At 48.0% G+C, this 16747-nt stretch overlaps 1 protein-coding gene across 2 annotated transcripts; it reads left to right on the forward strand.

The window, feature by feature from the left end:
• On the forward strand, positions 1 to 13911 carry ALDOA (aldolase, fructose-bisphosphate A). Of its 2 annotated transcripts, none has more exons than XM_066576927.1 (9): positions 1 to 140; positions 10362 to 10484; positions 10955 to 11166; positions 11256 to 11310; positions 12448 to 12608; positions 12732 to 12815; positions 12899 to 13073; positions 13146 to 13345; positions 13490 to 13911. In XM_066576927.1, the coding sequence occupies exons 2-9, from the start codon at positions 10373 to 10375 to the stop codon at positions 13583 to 13585; spliced, it is 1095 nt and encodes a 364-aa protein (XP_066433024.1). In that variant the 5' UTR covers positions 1 to 140; positions 10362 to 10372; the 3' UTR covers positions 13586 to 13911. The 2 variants fall into 2 exon arrangements, with proteins under 2 accessions (XP_066433024.1, XP_066433025.1); XM_066576928.1 differs by lacking the exon at positions 1 to 140 and adding an exon at positions 9399 to 9421.
• Positions 13912 to 16747: the final 2836 nt, after the last annotated feature.

The raw sequence follows: 16747 nt of genomic DNA on the forward strand, positions 1-16747 counted from the left end.
AAAGGTCAGGGGTTCTCCCTGAAGGTCAGCGACAAGCTCTTCGTGCCAAGGCAGCAGGCTTTATAAACCACCCACTGCCCGGAGGCCGGGCACTCAGAGCTGAGTCACTGACTAACCCACCTGCTTCTCCAGAGCACCAGGTAAGAAGTGAGGGTCCCGGGGCCACGAGGGATTAGGGGATTCGGTCACTACAATATGAAAAGATCTGCAGTCAGTGCAATCAGATTTTCAGCTCATAAATTGCAAATCGAGTCTTATATCTATCTATCTATCTCCCATCTATCTATCTATCCTCTATCTATCTATCTCCCATCTATCTATCTCATATCTATCCACCTATGTCCTATCTATCTATCTCTCATATCTATCTATCTATCTATCTATCTATCTATCTATCTATCTATCTATCTATCTATCTATCTATCTGATATCTATCCACCTATCTCCTATCATATCTATCTATCTATATTATATCTATCTATCCATCTATGTCATATCTATCTATCTATCTGATATCCATCTATTTCACATCTCTCTATCTATCTTACATCTATCTATCTATATTCTATCTTTATATCTCCTATCTCTTTCTCTCCTATCTATCCATCTATCTATCTCATATCTCTTTCTCTCCTATCTATCTATCTATCTATCTATCTATCTATCTATCTATCTATCTATCTATCTATCTATCTATCTATCTATCTATCTATCTATCCATCTCATATCTATCTATCAATCATCTATCTATCTCATATCTATCTATCTCATATCTATCTATCTATCTAATATCTATCTATCTCACATCTACCTATCTATCTATCTATCTATCTATCTATCTATCTATCTATCTATCTCCTATCTATCTCCATATCTATCTATCTCCTATCTATATCATATCTCTATCTATCATATCTATCTATATCATATCTATCTATCTATCTATCTATCTATCTATCTATCTATCTAACTCATATCTATCTATCTATCCCCTATCTATCTATCTATCTATCTATCTATCTATCTATTTATCTCACATCTATTTATCTATCTATCTATTTATCATATCTATCTCATATCTATCTATCTATCTATCTATCTATCTATCTATCTATCTATCTATCTATCTATCTATCTCACATCTATCTATCTCCTATCTATCTATCTCCATATCTCCTATCTATTTATCTATCTATCTATATCATATCTCTATCTATATCATATCTATCTATCTAACTCATATCTATCTATCTATCTATCTATCTATCTTACATCTATCTATCTACTATCTATCCATCTCCTATCTCTCTCTCTTTCTCTCCTATCTATCTCATATCTATTTATCTATCTATCTATTTATCATATCTATCTTCTATCTATCTATCAATCATCTATCTATCTCATATCTATCTATCTCCTATCTATCTATCATCTATCTCATATCTATCTATCTCCTATCTATCTATCTATCTATCTATCTATCTATCTATCTATCTATCTATCTATCTATCTATCTATCTCCTATCTATCAATCATCTATCTATCTCATATCTATCTATCTCCTATCTATCTATCTATCTCATATCTATCTATCTATCTATATCATATCTCTATCTTATCTATCTATCTATCTCATATCTATCTATATTCTATCTATCTCATATCTATCTATCTATCTATCTCATATCTATCTATCTCATATCTATCTATCTATCTATCTCTCTATCATCTATCTATCTATATTCTATCTATCTATCTCATATCTATCTATCTATATCATATCTCCTATCTGTCTATCTCTCTCCCCCGTATCTCTCTGCTGGCATTTCTTCATGTTTCTCCATGCCTCCTTCCTCATTACATAATTCCCAGTATTTCTGCATTGTCACAGCAGTTAGCAGTTTCCTATAATAATATATAATCCCTGCAGCTCTGCTGAATGGCATTATTGTCAGTGTAGATGCCAATTCACTACCAGGCAGACCTGTGCCCTTGGGTGCCACAATCACCCTTAGGGCTCATTTACACGGGGAGCTACACGAGCAAAAATCACGGCCTTAAAAACCAGCGGCTTTTAGAACTACTGGTTTCCTGTGGGGCGTCCTGATTCCTTCATCTGAACGTTTGCATAGAAAACCATTATCTCTAATACCTGCGTGTTTTTTACATGCGTGATTTCTGTGCGTGTAGCTCCACGTGTGAAAGGGGCCTTACAAAGTGTTGGTGGATGGTGAGACGTCTGGTCCCGGCCGATGGGAAGCCATTCTTCCCGTGGGGCTGGATGCTGAGCATTGACTGTATACAGCACCTCCCGTCTGTATACACTTGGGGACATACCGGATCAGTTTTTGTACACCGGTGTATGAAGTCCATGCCGAGGGCCACCATTTCTGCAGAAACTGGAAGGCGCCTAGTGTTAGGGGCCCATCATATTTACTAAGATGTGAGCCAGAAAGTAGCATACACTATATCAGAAACCTACGCCAACTCAGAGCTGGCGCCTGGTAGGACATTTGTTGCAGGAATGCCAGGGCATAACTGGCATATGAAACAATGCGCTATGCCCCTTGGTGTATATCTTGTCCCAGTGTCCCCCCACTACCACCTATTGGCATGGCACCAGGCTGAGCCCATTGACTATAATGGGGTCTACCAGGTGTCGATCATGCTGTCTGCTTTTTGGGCGAGATGTGCGCAGGAGCCTTTGTCGCAGATGTGAAAGAAGCCTTAGCTGTCCATGGGAAAGCTGGGTTACTACTAATATAGTCGCCATCGCAACTCCTATCTTTCCAAGTTCTGAAAGAATACTGGAGTGCCTGCAGCGCTTTTTCGTCCACCGGGCAGCAGCGCAGAAACCGAACGGACTCCATTATAGTCAATGTGGTCCGTTTGGCGCTGTTCGGTTTCGTTCTGCAGCAGAAAAACGTAAACCTGAGCGCAGATGTGCAAGCAGCCTTAGTCTTGTTAGTGCTCTGATCCATTATGTCCAGCCCGTTGGTATTACACCCAGCAGCCTACAGAGTGCCCGCGGGTGACTGGCTGGCACAGGTGGCGGCTGCTTTGTGTTACATGAGCCGTGTAATCATCTAACCCCTAATAATTCCTTCGGCGCTCAGTGTTTGTAGAAAGAGCCGGTGCTAAAGGGTTAATGATACCACTGAAAGTGCTGCGTCAGATGCTGCCTGGCAATATGCTAGCAGAATTGCCCATTTCAATGCCATGTGTTTACTCTGCCAGATTATATCTGGTTGAATGAGTGCCCGGGTTAGATAAGAGGTCCTGCTGCCAGTTTGGGGTGGCTGCACCCTGGTTTACCCAGTGCGTGATGCTGGATGAATGCTTGTGGGTGTTGTCTGCCCCCCATGTGCCAGTTCCTGAGCTGCCGGCCCGCGTGAGTGTGGTACGTGAGAGTTGTCACATAGACGCCTGGTTACCGTAATTACTCAGCTCTACCGTAATTCCCCCGCAGACCCCCAAGTGCAGCAGGAGGATGTGTGATATGCAGCAAGGAAATCATCCACTGAGTGTAGGACAATTGGGGGTCTTTAGGGTCCCCCCACTTCTATGCATCGCCTCCCACTTCCCCCCATGATCCCGCTGACTGGCAAATTCCTGATTCTGCTTTTAATCCCACAGCACTAAACTGCGGGACGTGTCCAGACCTCTCCAATTGTCTCCTTCCAAATCCCCCGAGGGCCTTGGGCTCGTCTCCACCCAGTCGTGCATGAGAGATGGAGATGGGGGGGCTGGACTGGAGCTTAAAGGGGGGTTCTACCATCTGACATGTCAGATGGCGGGGAACGTCTCATGAAGACCACCCCTGTCCATATGACCTATTAGGGCATAACTATGTCATGGAGGGGGGTTCCTCACTCGGGACCCTCCACTACGGGAATGCTTCTGTTTTTAGAGGATTTGAGACAACCTGGTATTATATAGATGGCCATTCATGTAAATGACCAATTACAGGGTGGGTGTCATACGGGGGGTCACGGAAAACTCGACACCAAACTCTTATGTAAGCTGTCTAAAAGAAAATTCATCAGCCCCATTGAGATGAGCGGAGCGCGGCGCGCATATGCTCAGCGCGCCCTTCCTGAACACTGACGTCACGGCGGGGGGGAAGTAACAGGGGACACGGCAGCCCAGATCTCAGGATAGACAGAGGTCTCAGTGGTGAGACCCCCACCGATCTTCAAGATCTTAATCCTAATCTTAACCTTAAGATTCTGGTACAGCCCTTACAAGGGGTCGGGGGTGCTCTGTGAACCCCTTAAATCCCGATGCTGTGACGGTGATGACCAGTCGGCATAAGAGGAGGTTCGGAATGATTACGGACACAACTTCTATAAGAGTCTGGGCTCATATACCCCTACTGATGTAATATACAGGGACATTAATGTTAGTGCCCCTTTAAGGCAGACTAAGGGGGGTATTTATTATCCCACTTGCGCCAGAGTTGTGGTGAGAAAGTCACAATTTTGGCGCAAGTGGCTTTTCATGCCAAAACCGGAATTCTTTAAACTTCTCCAACACCTCGGCTATTTTTTAAATATAGGTGGGGCTTAGTGGAAGGAGGCGGGGCATCCTGCAGCCCACCTTATGATCATTTATACCAGCTGGCGTAAATTTGTCTGCCTAATTTATTAAGTGTGTTTCACTTCAGTGCCTTGATATATTTGCCCCCCAGTCTTCTCTGGCCGCCATGTCTTGCCCACTCAGTCGCCAGACATAACCTGGCAGGGTCGTGTCACATTCGTATAGCAGATGACCCCGGCTGTCAGCTGCCGCGCTTTGGAAAGGTCACGGTTATTTCTGGGCCCTGGAGATAGAAGCTCAGTTTCTATCACCCAACAGCTGCTCAAATACTGACCCCCGGTTATCATCGTATACCTGGGACATGGGGGGAGGTATGTCGCTCCCTTACTTAACGCTGTCACTACGAATGCTCAGACGTGACGCCTCCAGGACGGGGTTAAAGGGAATCTCTGGGAACAAGATTGAGTTTGCCTTTATATTTACTCATTAAAGGGGTATTCTGGGCTTTTATCATTGATGATCTCTCCTCGGAATAGATCATCAGTAGCTGATCAGTGGTCAGCGGGGCTGAACGTCGTCATCAGGGGTTAGTGGGGCTGGACTATGGCAATCAGCGATCGTCAGGGCTGGACACCATCATCAGTGATCGTCAGGGCTGGACGCCATCATCAGGGGTCGGCAGGGCTGGACGTCGTCATCAGTGGTCGGTGAGGCTGGATGTCATCATCAGTGGTCAACGGGGCTGGACGTCGTCATCAGGGGTCAGCGGGGCTGGAGTTGTCATCAGGGGGCAGTGGGGCTAGCCCTCATCATCAGGGGTCGGCAGGGCTGGACATCATCATCAGTGGTCGGCGGCGCTAGACGTCATCATCAGTGGTCAGCGGGCTGGACATCTTCATCAGTGGTCGGCAGAGCTAGACGTCGTCATCAGTGGTCAGTGGGGCTGGACGTCCCCATCAGTGGTCGGCGGGGCTGGACATCTTCATCAGTGGTCGGTGGAGCTAGACGTCGTCATCAGTGGCCGGTGGGGCTGGACGTCCCCATCAGTGGTCGGCGGGGCTGGACATCTTCATCAGTGGTCGGCGGGGCTGGACATCTTCATCAGTGGTCGGTGGAGCTAGACGTCGTCATCAGTGGCCGGTGGGGCTGGACGTCGTCATCAGTGGTCGGTGGAGCTGGACGTCCCCATCAGTGGTCGGCGGGGCTGGACGTCCCCATCAGTGGTCGGCGGGGCTGGATGTTGTCAACAGTGGTCAGTGTTGGAAGTATAATAGACAGCTGCACTCCACTGAGGATAGGTCATCAATAGCAAAAGCCCAGAATACCCCTTTAGGGTAAGTCCACATGGGGCAGATGAGGTGCCCACGTTCCAATATGGAGCTGTGCTCCCCACTTGCCGCTGGGTGCTAATTGAAAGGCTGCACTGATGGCGTGATAAATTGGGAGGTGAGCGCCACATACGCAGCTGATTGTGAGTTACAATCTATACCAACGGTGCTGATTTTGACTCTGTTTTTACTGCAGGAATTGCGCAGCCTTTCTACCCCATATGAACGTACCCTCATTTATGTGACCGCTGTGTGGGGGAAGGGAAGGTGACAACCAGCCTGATGATGACACATTTTGCTCAGGGCTGTGGTTGTGGGGTTTCCGGACAGCTGGTGGTCTGTGAGGTGGGGGTCCTCGGCTTTCTTCAGCAGTGTCTTCTGTCCTGATCCTTAGAATGCACACAGTTCCCAGGAAAGGTGGAAAAACAGGAAACATACAAAATTGAGGCAGTCACACAAGAGTTGGTGGTATAGTGGTGAGCATAGCTGCCTTCCAAGCAGTTGACCCGGGTTCGATTCCCGGCCAACGCAGATGCTTTTTACATTTTGGAAATGACATATTTTATATGCCGAAGCCGTGAGCGACAGATCAGAGCGGCCGTCCTGATATACAACATGATGAGCTAATAGACAACACGCGATGCTCTGCAGAAATATAAGATGTTCTACAGGAATACATCCCTTCTGAGATGCTCTGCAGTAATACAGTTTCCATGAGATGTTCTGCAGTAATACAGTCTATCTGAGATGCTCTGATGCAATACAATCTCTAAGGTGCTTTGCACTAAAGTCTCTGAGATGCTCTGCTGAAATAGTCTCTGTGAGATGTTCTGCAGTAATACAGCCTCAATGAAATGCTCTGCAGCAATAGCCTCTATGAGATACTCTACAGTAAAACAGTTTCGATGAGATGCTCTGCAGTAATACAACCTCTATGACATGTTCTGCAGTGATACAGCCTCTATGAGATACTCTGCAGTAATACAGCCTCTATGAGATATTCTGCATTGATACAGCCTCTATGAGATGCTCTGCAGTAATACAGTCTTGATGCGACATTCCTGGTGACATGCTGGGCAATAAGAGTTTCCATGTGACGGTCTGCAATAATACAATGTGCATGAGATGCTCTGCAGTAATACAGCCTCTTTAAGATGTTCTGCAGTAATACAGCCTCTATGGGATTCTCTGCAATAATACAGTCTATGTGTGATGCTCTGCAGTAATACAGTCTTTATTAGATGCTCTGCAGTAATACAGTCTCTATGAGATGCTCTGCAGTAATACACTCTATTAGATGCTCTTCAGTCATATAGTCTCTGTGAGATGCTCTGCAGTAATACAGTCTCAATTAGATGCTCTGCAGTAATAAAGTCTATTTTAGATGCTCTGCAGTAATACAGCCTCTGTGAGATGCTCTGCAGTTATACAGTCTCTATTAGATGCTCTGCAGTAATAGTCTCTATTAGATACTCTGCAGTAATACAGTCTCTGTGAGATGCTCTGCAGTAATACAGTCTCTGTGAGATGCTCTGCAGAAATACAGTCTCTATTAGATGCTCTGCAGCAATACAGTCTCTGTGAGATGCTCTGCAGTAATACAGTCTCTATTAGATGCTTCACAGAAATAGTCTCTGTGAGATGCTCTGCAGTAATACAGTCTCTGTGAGATGCTCTGCAGTAATACAGTCACTATGAGATTCACTGCAATAATACAGTCTCTGTGTGATGCTCTGCAGTAATACAGTCTTTATTAGATGCTCTGCAGTAATACAGTCTTTACTAGATGCTCTGCACTAATACAGTCTCTATGTGATGCTCTGCAGTAATACAGTCTCTATGAGATGCTCTGCAGTAATAGTCTGTATGAGATGCTCTGCAGTAATACAGTCTCTATCAGATGCTCTGCAGTAATACAGTCTCTATTAGATGCTCTTCAGTAATATAGTCTCTGTGAGATGCTCTGCAGTAATAAAGTCTCTGTAAGATGCTCTGCAATAATACAGTCTCTATTAGATGCTCTGCAGTAATACAGTCTCTGTGAGATGCTCTGCAGTCATACAGTCTCTATTAGACGCTCTGCAGTAATACAGTCTCTGTGAGATGCTCTGCAGTTATACAGTTTCTATTAGATGCTCTGCAATAATAGTCTCTATTAGACGCTCTGCAGTAATACAGTCTCTGTGAGATGCTCTGCAGTTATACAGTCTTTATTAGATGCTCTGCAGTAATACAGTCTCTGTGAGATGCTCTGCAGTAATAAAGTCTCTATGAGATGCTCTGCAGTAATAGTCTCTATGAGATGCTCTGCAGTAATACAGTCTCTATTCGACGCTTTGCAGTAATAGTCTCCGTGAGATGCTCTGCAGTAATACAGTCTCTATGAGATGCTCTGCAGTAATGCAGTCTGTATGGGATGCTCTGCAGTAATACAGTCTCTATGAGATGCTCTGCAGTAATATAGTCTCTGTGAGAAACTGCAGTAATACAGTCTCTGTGAGATGCTCTGCAGTAATAGTCTCTATTAGATGCTCTGCAGTAATACAGTCTCTATTAGATGCTCTGCAGTAATACAGTCTCTGTGAGATGCTCTGCAGTAATAGTCTCTATTAGATGCTCTGCAGTAATACAGTCTCTATTAGATGCTCTGCAGTAATAGTCTCTATTAGACGCTCTGCAGTAATACAGTCTCTATTAGATGCTCTGCAGTAATACAGTCTCTATTAGATGCTCTGCAGTAATACAGCCTCTGTGAGATGCTCTGCAGTAATAGTCTCTATTAGATGCTCTGCAGTAATACAGTCTCTATTAGATGCTCTGCAGTAATACAGCCTCTGTGAGATGCTCTGCAGTAATGCAGTCTGTATGGGATGCTCTGCAGTAATACAGTCTATGTGAGATGCTCTGCAGTAATGCAGTCTGTATGGGATGCTCTGCAGTAATACAGTCTCTGTGAGATGCTCTGCAGTAATACAGTCTCTATTAGATGCTCTGCAGTAATACAGCCTCTGTGAGATGCTCTGCAGTAATACAGTCTCTGTGAGATGCTCTGCAGTAATACAGTCTCTATTAGATGCTCTGCAGTAATACAGCCTCTGTGAGATGCTCTGCAGTAATACAGTCTCTGTGTGACACTGCTGGTGACATGCTGGGCAATAAGAGTTTCCACGAGATGCTCTGCAGAGTGATGACTGTTCCCGACAGGATGGGCAGAGATGACTGCTGGTTGCATCAGAGCTTCGGCCATGACTGGTGTCACGTCTCCCTGATGTCATCATCTACATGTATGTGTCATCCATGTCTTCCCCGCTACATGTGTGATCTACAGAAATGATGTGTCTGCCCTCGTGTGTGGGACTACAAGTCTAAGCCAGCCCTGATGAATTAGTGAATGACCCCACCCCTCACGTCAGCAGATGCTGACCTTCAGGCTCTGGATAGATGGGACTCTGTGGGGTGTGTTGCCCTTTAAATGTTAGCCCCGCCCCTCCGCTCGCTACATGACGTTCTGAGCTAGAAGCCTGAGTGTCAGTCTACTGGAGGACAGGCAGGAGGTGAGAGGGGCAGCAGGAGCTGGGCAGGGGGGCGTGGAGGTGGCTGAGCAGATGGAGATAGATGTGAGGCAGGGGGCATCGGGGAGGAGGGCAATGAGTAGGATGGGTAAAGGCAAGGGCATGATGGAGGTCCTGGAGGTGGTCACAGCAGGACATCAGGTTATGTAATAATGATACATTGTATCCTGTGCAGGAGACAAGGAGTTAATTTAATCAGGGGTTTTGGCAGCTTTGGGATGCAGTGGGCACAGTGGTCCATATGTGGTGCCCGGTGGGTATTTCACACTATCAGTGCTGCTGTAGGGCGTGTAATGATGTAGCTGTAAGGGATGTGGTGCAGGCAGGGCCTGGCAGTGCAGGGGTTAAGCATGCACTGCAGTACCAGTCTTGCGGAGTAGGGTCGAGCAGGGCTTCCGCTGCAGGCCTCAAGGAGGATTCTGCAACCTTTTTCATTTTGTGTCATCATTTCCGTGGGATGAAGAAGGAAGCGGAGGATGACACATCGCAGTGCGGCCGCCGAGTAACCCCTCGTGGGCTGCAGAGGCGCTGGTGCCCTCTAAGTCTCCTTCATCACTGTCAGGGCATCTCCTGCTGACGCACTTTTAGTTTTGCGTTATCTTTAGACGTCCGTATTGGTGCGCTGGAGGGACGTATAGATAACGCCATTCACGTGACTCCTATGGAAGTGGTCTGGGTGAGCGCAGGGGTCGCAGTGCAGTAAGCTGGCACTGGTAGGGTTAACCTTGGGTGTTTTGCCTTGGTACTGCTATGTAGGTGTGTCCCGCTGTGTATTCTGCCCTGCCCTTGCTTTATGAAAGGACTAGAAACGCGCCAGTGCTCGCATAATGGGCTTGCTGTTTGTGAATAAACAATTTGGCGCACTGTCCCTTTAAGATGATCACCTGATAACCCCCCCCCCCCCTGTAATGTGTCGCCACAGAACGCAGCACCATGCCTACCGAATACCCAGCCTTAACTGCGGAGCAGAAGAAGGAGCTCCATGGCATCGCACAGCGCATTGTGGCTACCGGGAAGGGCATCCTGGCTGCGGATGAGTCCACAGGTAAGCGTGTCACGCGTGTGGCTCCACTTGCGTGTCTATGGTGCTGCTCCATCATTCGCTGTCTTCGGGGGTGTATGAGATATATAAAAAAAAACATGGCTGCTTCCAGAAATGGCGCCACAAATGACTGTAGCGGAGTTGCAATACCGGAGATAACACACGGGCGATAGTGGCGCTATTTCACAATGTCTTTCTAATGCAACCCCTTTAATGGAAGGTTTATGCTAATTTGATTGTCATGGCAACCACCAACAAAAGTCGGCCATATTGGAATTCCAGTTTTCCCCAGGGTGTGTTTAATATTGCAGTTCAGCCTATTCACATCATTGACCAACCTCCTTAAAGGGGAACTATACCCCAAAATCATGCCGGACCCCTTAAGTACTACTTGACTGCCTGAGCACTCTGGAGGTCGGTTGGCACTCATGTAGAACTGTGCCGTCTAATGCCGCTCTCTCTGCCCCTCGCAGGTAGCATTGCCAAACGCCTGAGCTCCATCGGAGTGGAGAACAGCGAGGAGAACCGCCGCTTCTACCGCCAGCTGCTCTTCACCGCTGACGATAGAGTCAACCCCTGCATCGGTGGAGTCATCCTGTTCCACGAGACTCTTTACCACAAGGCTGATAATGCTGATCCATTCATCAAGGTCATCAAGGACAAAGGTGGCATCGTAGGCATTAAGGTAAGCGGTGCCCATGTGACATTGGCGTCTAGTGGTTGATCTGTCTTCCTCCGGATCATTCATGATTATCCCTTGCTTCCTGTCTTCAGGTGGACAAAGGTGTCGTCCCTCTTGCCGGAACCAACGGAGAGACCACAACCCAGGGTGAGGAGTGCGGTCTGTATAGGGGGTGTATATGCACTGGCATCCCACGCTGCTGGCTGTATGCTCGGTGATCTATACGGGTGTGCTCAGCTTCACTACCACGGCGACTAATGGTGCACTATATAAAGGCACATGATTAGTCAGGGCTTTTTTTTGCTTCTCGCTGAGTTTTAAGTTCTCTGCTTGTCTTTTCCATTTACCGATGACCGAAAACCAGCTTGTGCCCGTTCAAAATATGCATTCTCCATCTTTTTCTTTTTTTTCCCCACCCTTTCCCATCTCCCTCAGCACCGTTGTCATTGTGTATTGTTATGGGTGGGCTGTCACATGACCCAATTCTTAGTTTTTTTTTTTGCCTACCACTCCCTTGTATATGTCCTTCACTCCTCTGCTATATACCATCAGCAGTTGGTCTCCTTCCTGCTCTGATGGCTATAAATTCAGTAAATTTCTACTTGATCTCCTTCCACCTCTGGCAGCTGTTAATATAATCCCCAACAAGCTCTGATAGCTCAAAATAGTCCTCAGTAAGTTGCCAGACTGTCAAACTACTTTCCTCTCTTGCAGCTGTAAATATAGTTCCCATTTAGGATCCTCCCTCAGGCAGCCATAAATACAGTAAATTCCTAGTCTATCTCCTTCCCCCTTTGGCAGCTGTAAATATAATCGCCAGCTGTTAGTCTGCTTTGTGCTGGGATAAAGTCCCCAGAAAATTCCCAGTCAGACGTCTTCCCTCTCTAGCAGCTGTAAATCGAATTCCTAGCTTATCTCCTTCCCCCTCTGGCAGCCATTAATAATTCCCAGTAGATAGATGATTCTATCATAAAGTCTGGAGCAGTGAAGATGCATAGTACTTTCTTGCTTACAAGTCATTCCTTGGAAGGAGTCTTCTCGGCTCTGCCGCCATTTACTGCAGAGGCCACTCCTTCCTGACAAGCAGAAAGCCGTTTCTATTGGCTGCCGTGCGATAGAAAAATCGCACGTGTAAACGCACCCGCTGAAAATAATGGGTTAACTCCTAATCTAGTGCGCCGGCCTTTTAAAGACTGTTCCTAGGACTGTGTCTATGGAGATTGCACCAGTGTGTTGCGCTCTGCTGCCTTGTGTGTGACACCATGTGCGCTCTCTTATCTGCAGGTCTCGACGGGCTCTCTGAGCGCTGCGCTCAGTACAAGAAGGATGGTGCCGACTTCGCCAAGTGGCGTAGTGTGTTGAAGATCTCTGACCACACACCTTCTCGGCTCGCCATCATTGAGAATGCCAACGTACTGGCCCGCTATGCCAGCATTTGCCAGCAGGTAATGCCACGCAGATTTTTACTGTAAATTTAAAGGGTAACTCCACCCAGAATTCCCTGTGGTAGTCACAGCTCCGCCCCTTTTACCAGACCACGTATAACTCCGTTCCTCCTGCTTTTCTAGAACGGTATTGTGCCCATTGTGGAGCCTGAGGTCCTCCCTGATGGTGAGCACGATTTGAAGAGGTGCCAGTACGTCACTGAGAAGGTAGGCGTCTGATCGGAGCGGTTGGCGGACTCACAAGTGATGCGTTTACCGGCAGCGGTCTTACATGGTCTGTGTTGTTTTAGGTCTTGGCTGCCGTGTACAAAGCCCTCAGTGACCACCATGTCTATCTGGAGGGAACTCTGCTGAAACCCAACATGGTGACACCTGGCCATGCCTGCACCAAGAAGTACAGCCCCGAAGAGGTCGCCATGGCAACCGTTACCGCCCTGAGACGCACCGTGCCTCCTGCCGTCTCCGGTAAGAGGGGGGAAGTTAGCCGAGGGGGTGGTATAAAACGATGAGGTTGCTTATGGTGTCGCCCCTGTGCAGGTATCACTTTCCTGTCTGGGGGTCAGAGTGAGGAGGAAGCCACAGTTCACCTGAACGCCATCAACAAGTGCCCCCTGCACAAGCCATGGCCCCTGACCTTCTCCTACGGCCGTGCCCTGCAGGCCTCCGCCCTCAAAGCCTGGGGTGGCAAGAAGGAAAACGTCAAGAACGCCCAAGAGGAGTACACCAAGCGTGCACTGGTATGTAACCTGCAGTACTGCACACGACCACTAGGGGTCAGGCTTAGACATCCCGCCTTCTGCTCCAGTCACCTCCAAAGCTGCAGTAATTCTGCTTTTTACTGAATGGACTCCTTTATGGATGCTAATTTTTCTTCTCCTTAGGCCAACAGCCTGGCTTGCCAAGGCAAGTACGTGTCGAGCGGACAAGCGGGAGCCGCAGCCGGAGAGTCCCTCTTCGTTTCCAACCACGCCTACTAAATGTCCTGTCCCCCGTTCTGTGTCGGTGTCACTGGAGGCCGCTTCTGTATATTGTAGTGTGAGCCCCCCACCTCTGCAGTGAGATAAGCCATGACCTGCTGTTCCTGCCCGCAGAGTGTTGCACGGTTAACCTTCCCCCTTGCTGGAGTAAGAGTTGAGCGGTGGAGTGTCGCCGCTCTGCTGGCGGTTGTGTGGAGGTGTAGTGTGAATGGTGAGTGCAGCGGACTGGCTTTAGTGTGTGTGCTGGTGTCTATGTTCTCAGCTCTGAGTCACGTGTCATTTGTCACTTCTGGTGAAGCCTCAATAAACAAGGTAGATGAACCACCCGCACTGTCCGCCTGGCCTTCTTAGGGGGTCCGGGGGTGAGGACGGGGTCCTGTTGGGTTATGGAGGGAAGCGGCACGCCCGTCATCCTTGCCACATAAGCTCACAATCTAACTTCTCGATTTTACACGCTTCTGCAAACTGCAGGGTGGGGTCACCCTGGGGGGTGGAGGGGTGGCCGGGGGGTTGTACTCCAGGCTTGCAAGGCAAGAGTGCCAACCACGGAGTCCTTGGGCTGCCCACAAAGCAACTGCTACCTTATGTCTTGTGATCCCTATTTTCAAGGGGTTGTACCAGAATCACAACTTATCAGTGGGGGTGTCCCTGCTGACGCCACCGATTCTAAGAATGGGGGTCCTGTGTCCCCAAACTACAGGATTACTGCACCTACTGCAGTGAGGAAGCTGATTTCTCCCCCCCTCCCCACAGATCACCAGAATGGGGATCCCCAAGTGAATGGAGCCGGAGGTCACGCAGGCTTGCCGCCCCATTTACTGCAATGACAGCCCTGCCGAAGATTGCTGAAAAGCTTGAAGTGAACGGAGCGGTGGCGCGCCTATACAACCTCCGCTCCATCCATGCACGGATAGACAGGATCCCCACTCTCTGGTCAGACCCCACCAATCCTAGTTATTTCCTCACATGGATAGGAAATAACTTGGTACAACCCTTTAACTCCAGATACTACAAAAGATCAGACATTGACATTCCACCAGCCCAATGCTTCTATCATGTGACATCTGTCGGGGGGGTGGGGGTGGGGGGATATCTGGTTTGGACCCCCATTGGCTGTGATTGGGGGCATAGAAGTGATCTTACAGAGTGGACAGCGGTTGGCAATCATTCGCCTTCACAGCTCTCCACATTGGTCGTTAGCTGTCCGGTTCCACCCGGTGAGTGATGGCCGACATACCGGTGACACGAGGTCTAAAAGAACAAGCTTGATGACATCATGTATCGGCCGCGTGCCGTAAAATAGTCGACTACCAGCTGCTTACAGACACAATGGCATTATTCAACTTGTCCACTTTCATCGTCTGTCCACTGCCATAACAGACGGTCGTCCTCTCCCCGCTGTACCCCACGCTGCTGCTCGCTCTGATCTCCTGTTTGTTTACAGGCTGCAGTCGGGCCGGGTTACAGGCTGTTGCAGCCAATCACAGAGCTCGGTAAGCGCTCACTGGCTGCGGCAGCCTGTAAACATGACATCACTGGGAAGACCGGGAGAGGGGAGTCATATTAGAAAAAACCTTGGCCAACCCCCTCCCCTTAAGAGCTCCTTCACAGGGGCTGATGCAATTTTGGACTGTGAAAAATTCACCATTCTCAATTTGTGTGCAACTTTGTCAATTTTTTTTTTTTTTAATTTTAACATCCGTCTTCCATCTGCGGTCAGTGTGTTTTTCATGAAAAAAATTCTACAAAAAGGCCCAAGTGATTTTTTTTTTTCTTTTTTTGTTTTTTGGTCTCCCAGAAAGCGGGCTGTCCAGAAAACCCTGCAGTGAATACGGATGCTAATTTGTGTTTTTTTAAATACAAACTAATTGTCTGTGATGGGTGATTTTGGGCCTTACTCCTAGAAAAAAAAATAGGGCATGAACTTAAAAAACAAAACACTTACACTGGTCCATGTAAGAAAAATAAAATTGTACGCCAGTTTACACGACAAAGATGGCAGCGCTGCTGTGTGACCCTGCGTACTAATGTAGGTGGCTGCGCCCCAACAATGGTAAGCACTCCACACTTGCTGGGTGTGATCGTCACGTTGCAGCAACTTGCGAAGCACGTGCACTTCTTACATTAGGCTACGTCGCTCAGCAATGCTGCCATCTTTGGCTGTGCCATGCCAAGTTTGCTGTGTGGCACTAGGCGCCTGTACACCTTCATCTGCTGAATGAGGAGAGTCAAGGGCGTTTCACGCCGGCCAATGATGGGACACGAACATCTCACCGTAAGCCTGTCTAAATATGCCTGCGGTCAGCCGATAAATGAGTAAATACACGGCCGTCAGCACCGGTACACAGGAAGATATGCTGGTGAATATGGGGATGAGCGATCACCCCTCCCCATACCAGCCTGCTGTGAATAGCAATGTCCAGTGCTGATCGGCGCCCGTTATACCCATCCGATTCTCTGCCAGTATAATGCGCCCTCTGGTGGTCACTTACCTCCTGCCACATCGACCAGATGAGGCGCTGCCCGACCCTCTTGTTGGGGGAGAGTGGGGAGTCCACCACACACATTGGATGGCGGGCCGCTCCTGCTGTCAGGTTTGTCCAACATTAATGTGAGTATGGGGGTCTTCACGGTGGGTTCCTGCAACTACAAACATATTCTCATTGTGGAATTCGCTATCGTGCTCGGTGCGGACTTTCCGCGACGACACGGGTATTGAAAGGCCTGTAGTTTCGATTCTTCAATCTCTCCCCCCCCCCCCCCCCCCCCTTTACACTCGCAGATATAAATTGCATATTCTACAAAAGAAAAAAAAATCGCTGTGCGCTCTATTTTGCCGCAGACGGCCTCCACTGATGTCAATGGAGACGGCTTACCCGCGGCCCATATGCAATTAACATTCCGTATGAGCTGCGGGTACCCGCATCATCGCTAAGTGATGGCGTGGAAAATACGAAGAAAGAAAATAATTTTATGTACAAGCCCGCCTGCGAGCTGCCATGGTCATTCGCAAAACTGTTTAATCAGGTGCGCAGGGTCACCGGCCGGGCTCACGGGTCAGGCTCACAGCCGGAATGGATGGCAACTGCTGCTACACATTGTATCAACATACTGTAGATGCAACTTGTGTTGTGAACAGCGCCACCTGGTGGGTGGTCAATG

Source organism: Eleutherodactylus coqui, chromosome 8 (assembly GCF_035609145.1).
Source record: "Eleutherodactylus coqui strain aEleCoq1 chromosome 8, aEleCoq1.hap1, whole genome shotgun sequence".
In the NCBI taxonomy this organism is placed as follows: Eukaryota; Metazoa; Chordata; class Amphibia; order Anura; family Eleutherodactylidae; genus Eleutherodactylus; species Eleutherodactylus coqui.

What these genes read in the sequence shown, in the direction of transcription:
- ALDOA (XM_066576927.1), top strand. Translation starts at nt 10,373, where the DNA reads ATGCCTACCGAATACCCAGCCTTAACTGCGGAGCAGAAGAAGGAGCTC. An exon ending in CGGAGAGACCACAACCCAGG is followed by an intron (nt 11,311 to 12,447) that starts GTGAGGAGTGCG and finishes TCTTATCTGCAG; the next exon opens with GTCTCGACGGGCTCTCTGAG. An exon ending in ATGCCAGCATTTGCCAGCAG is followed by an intron (nt 12,609 to 12,731) that starts GTAATGCCACGC and finishes CTGCTTTTCTAG; the next exon opens with AACGGTATTGTGCCCATTGT.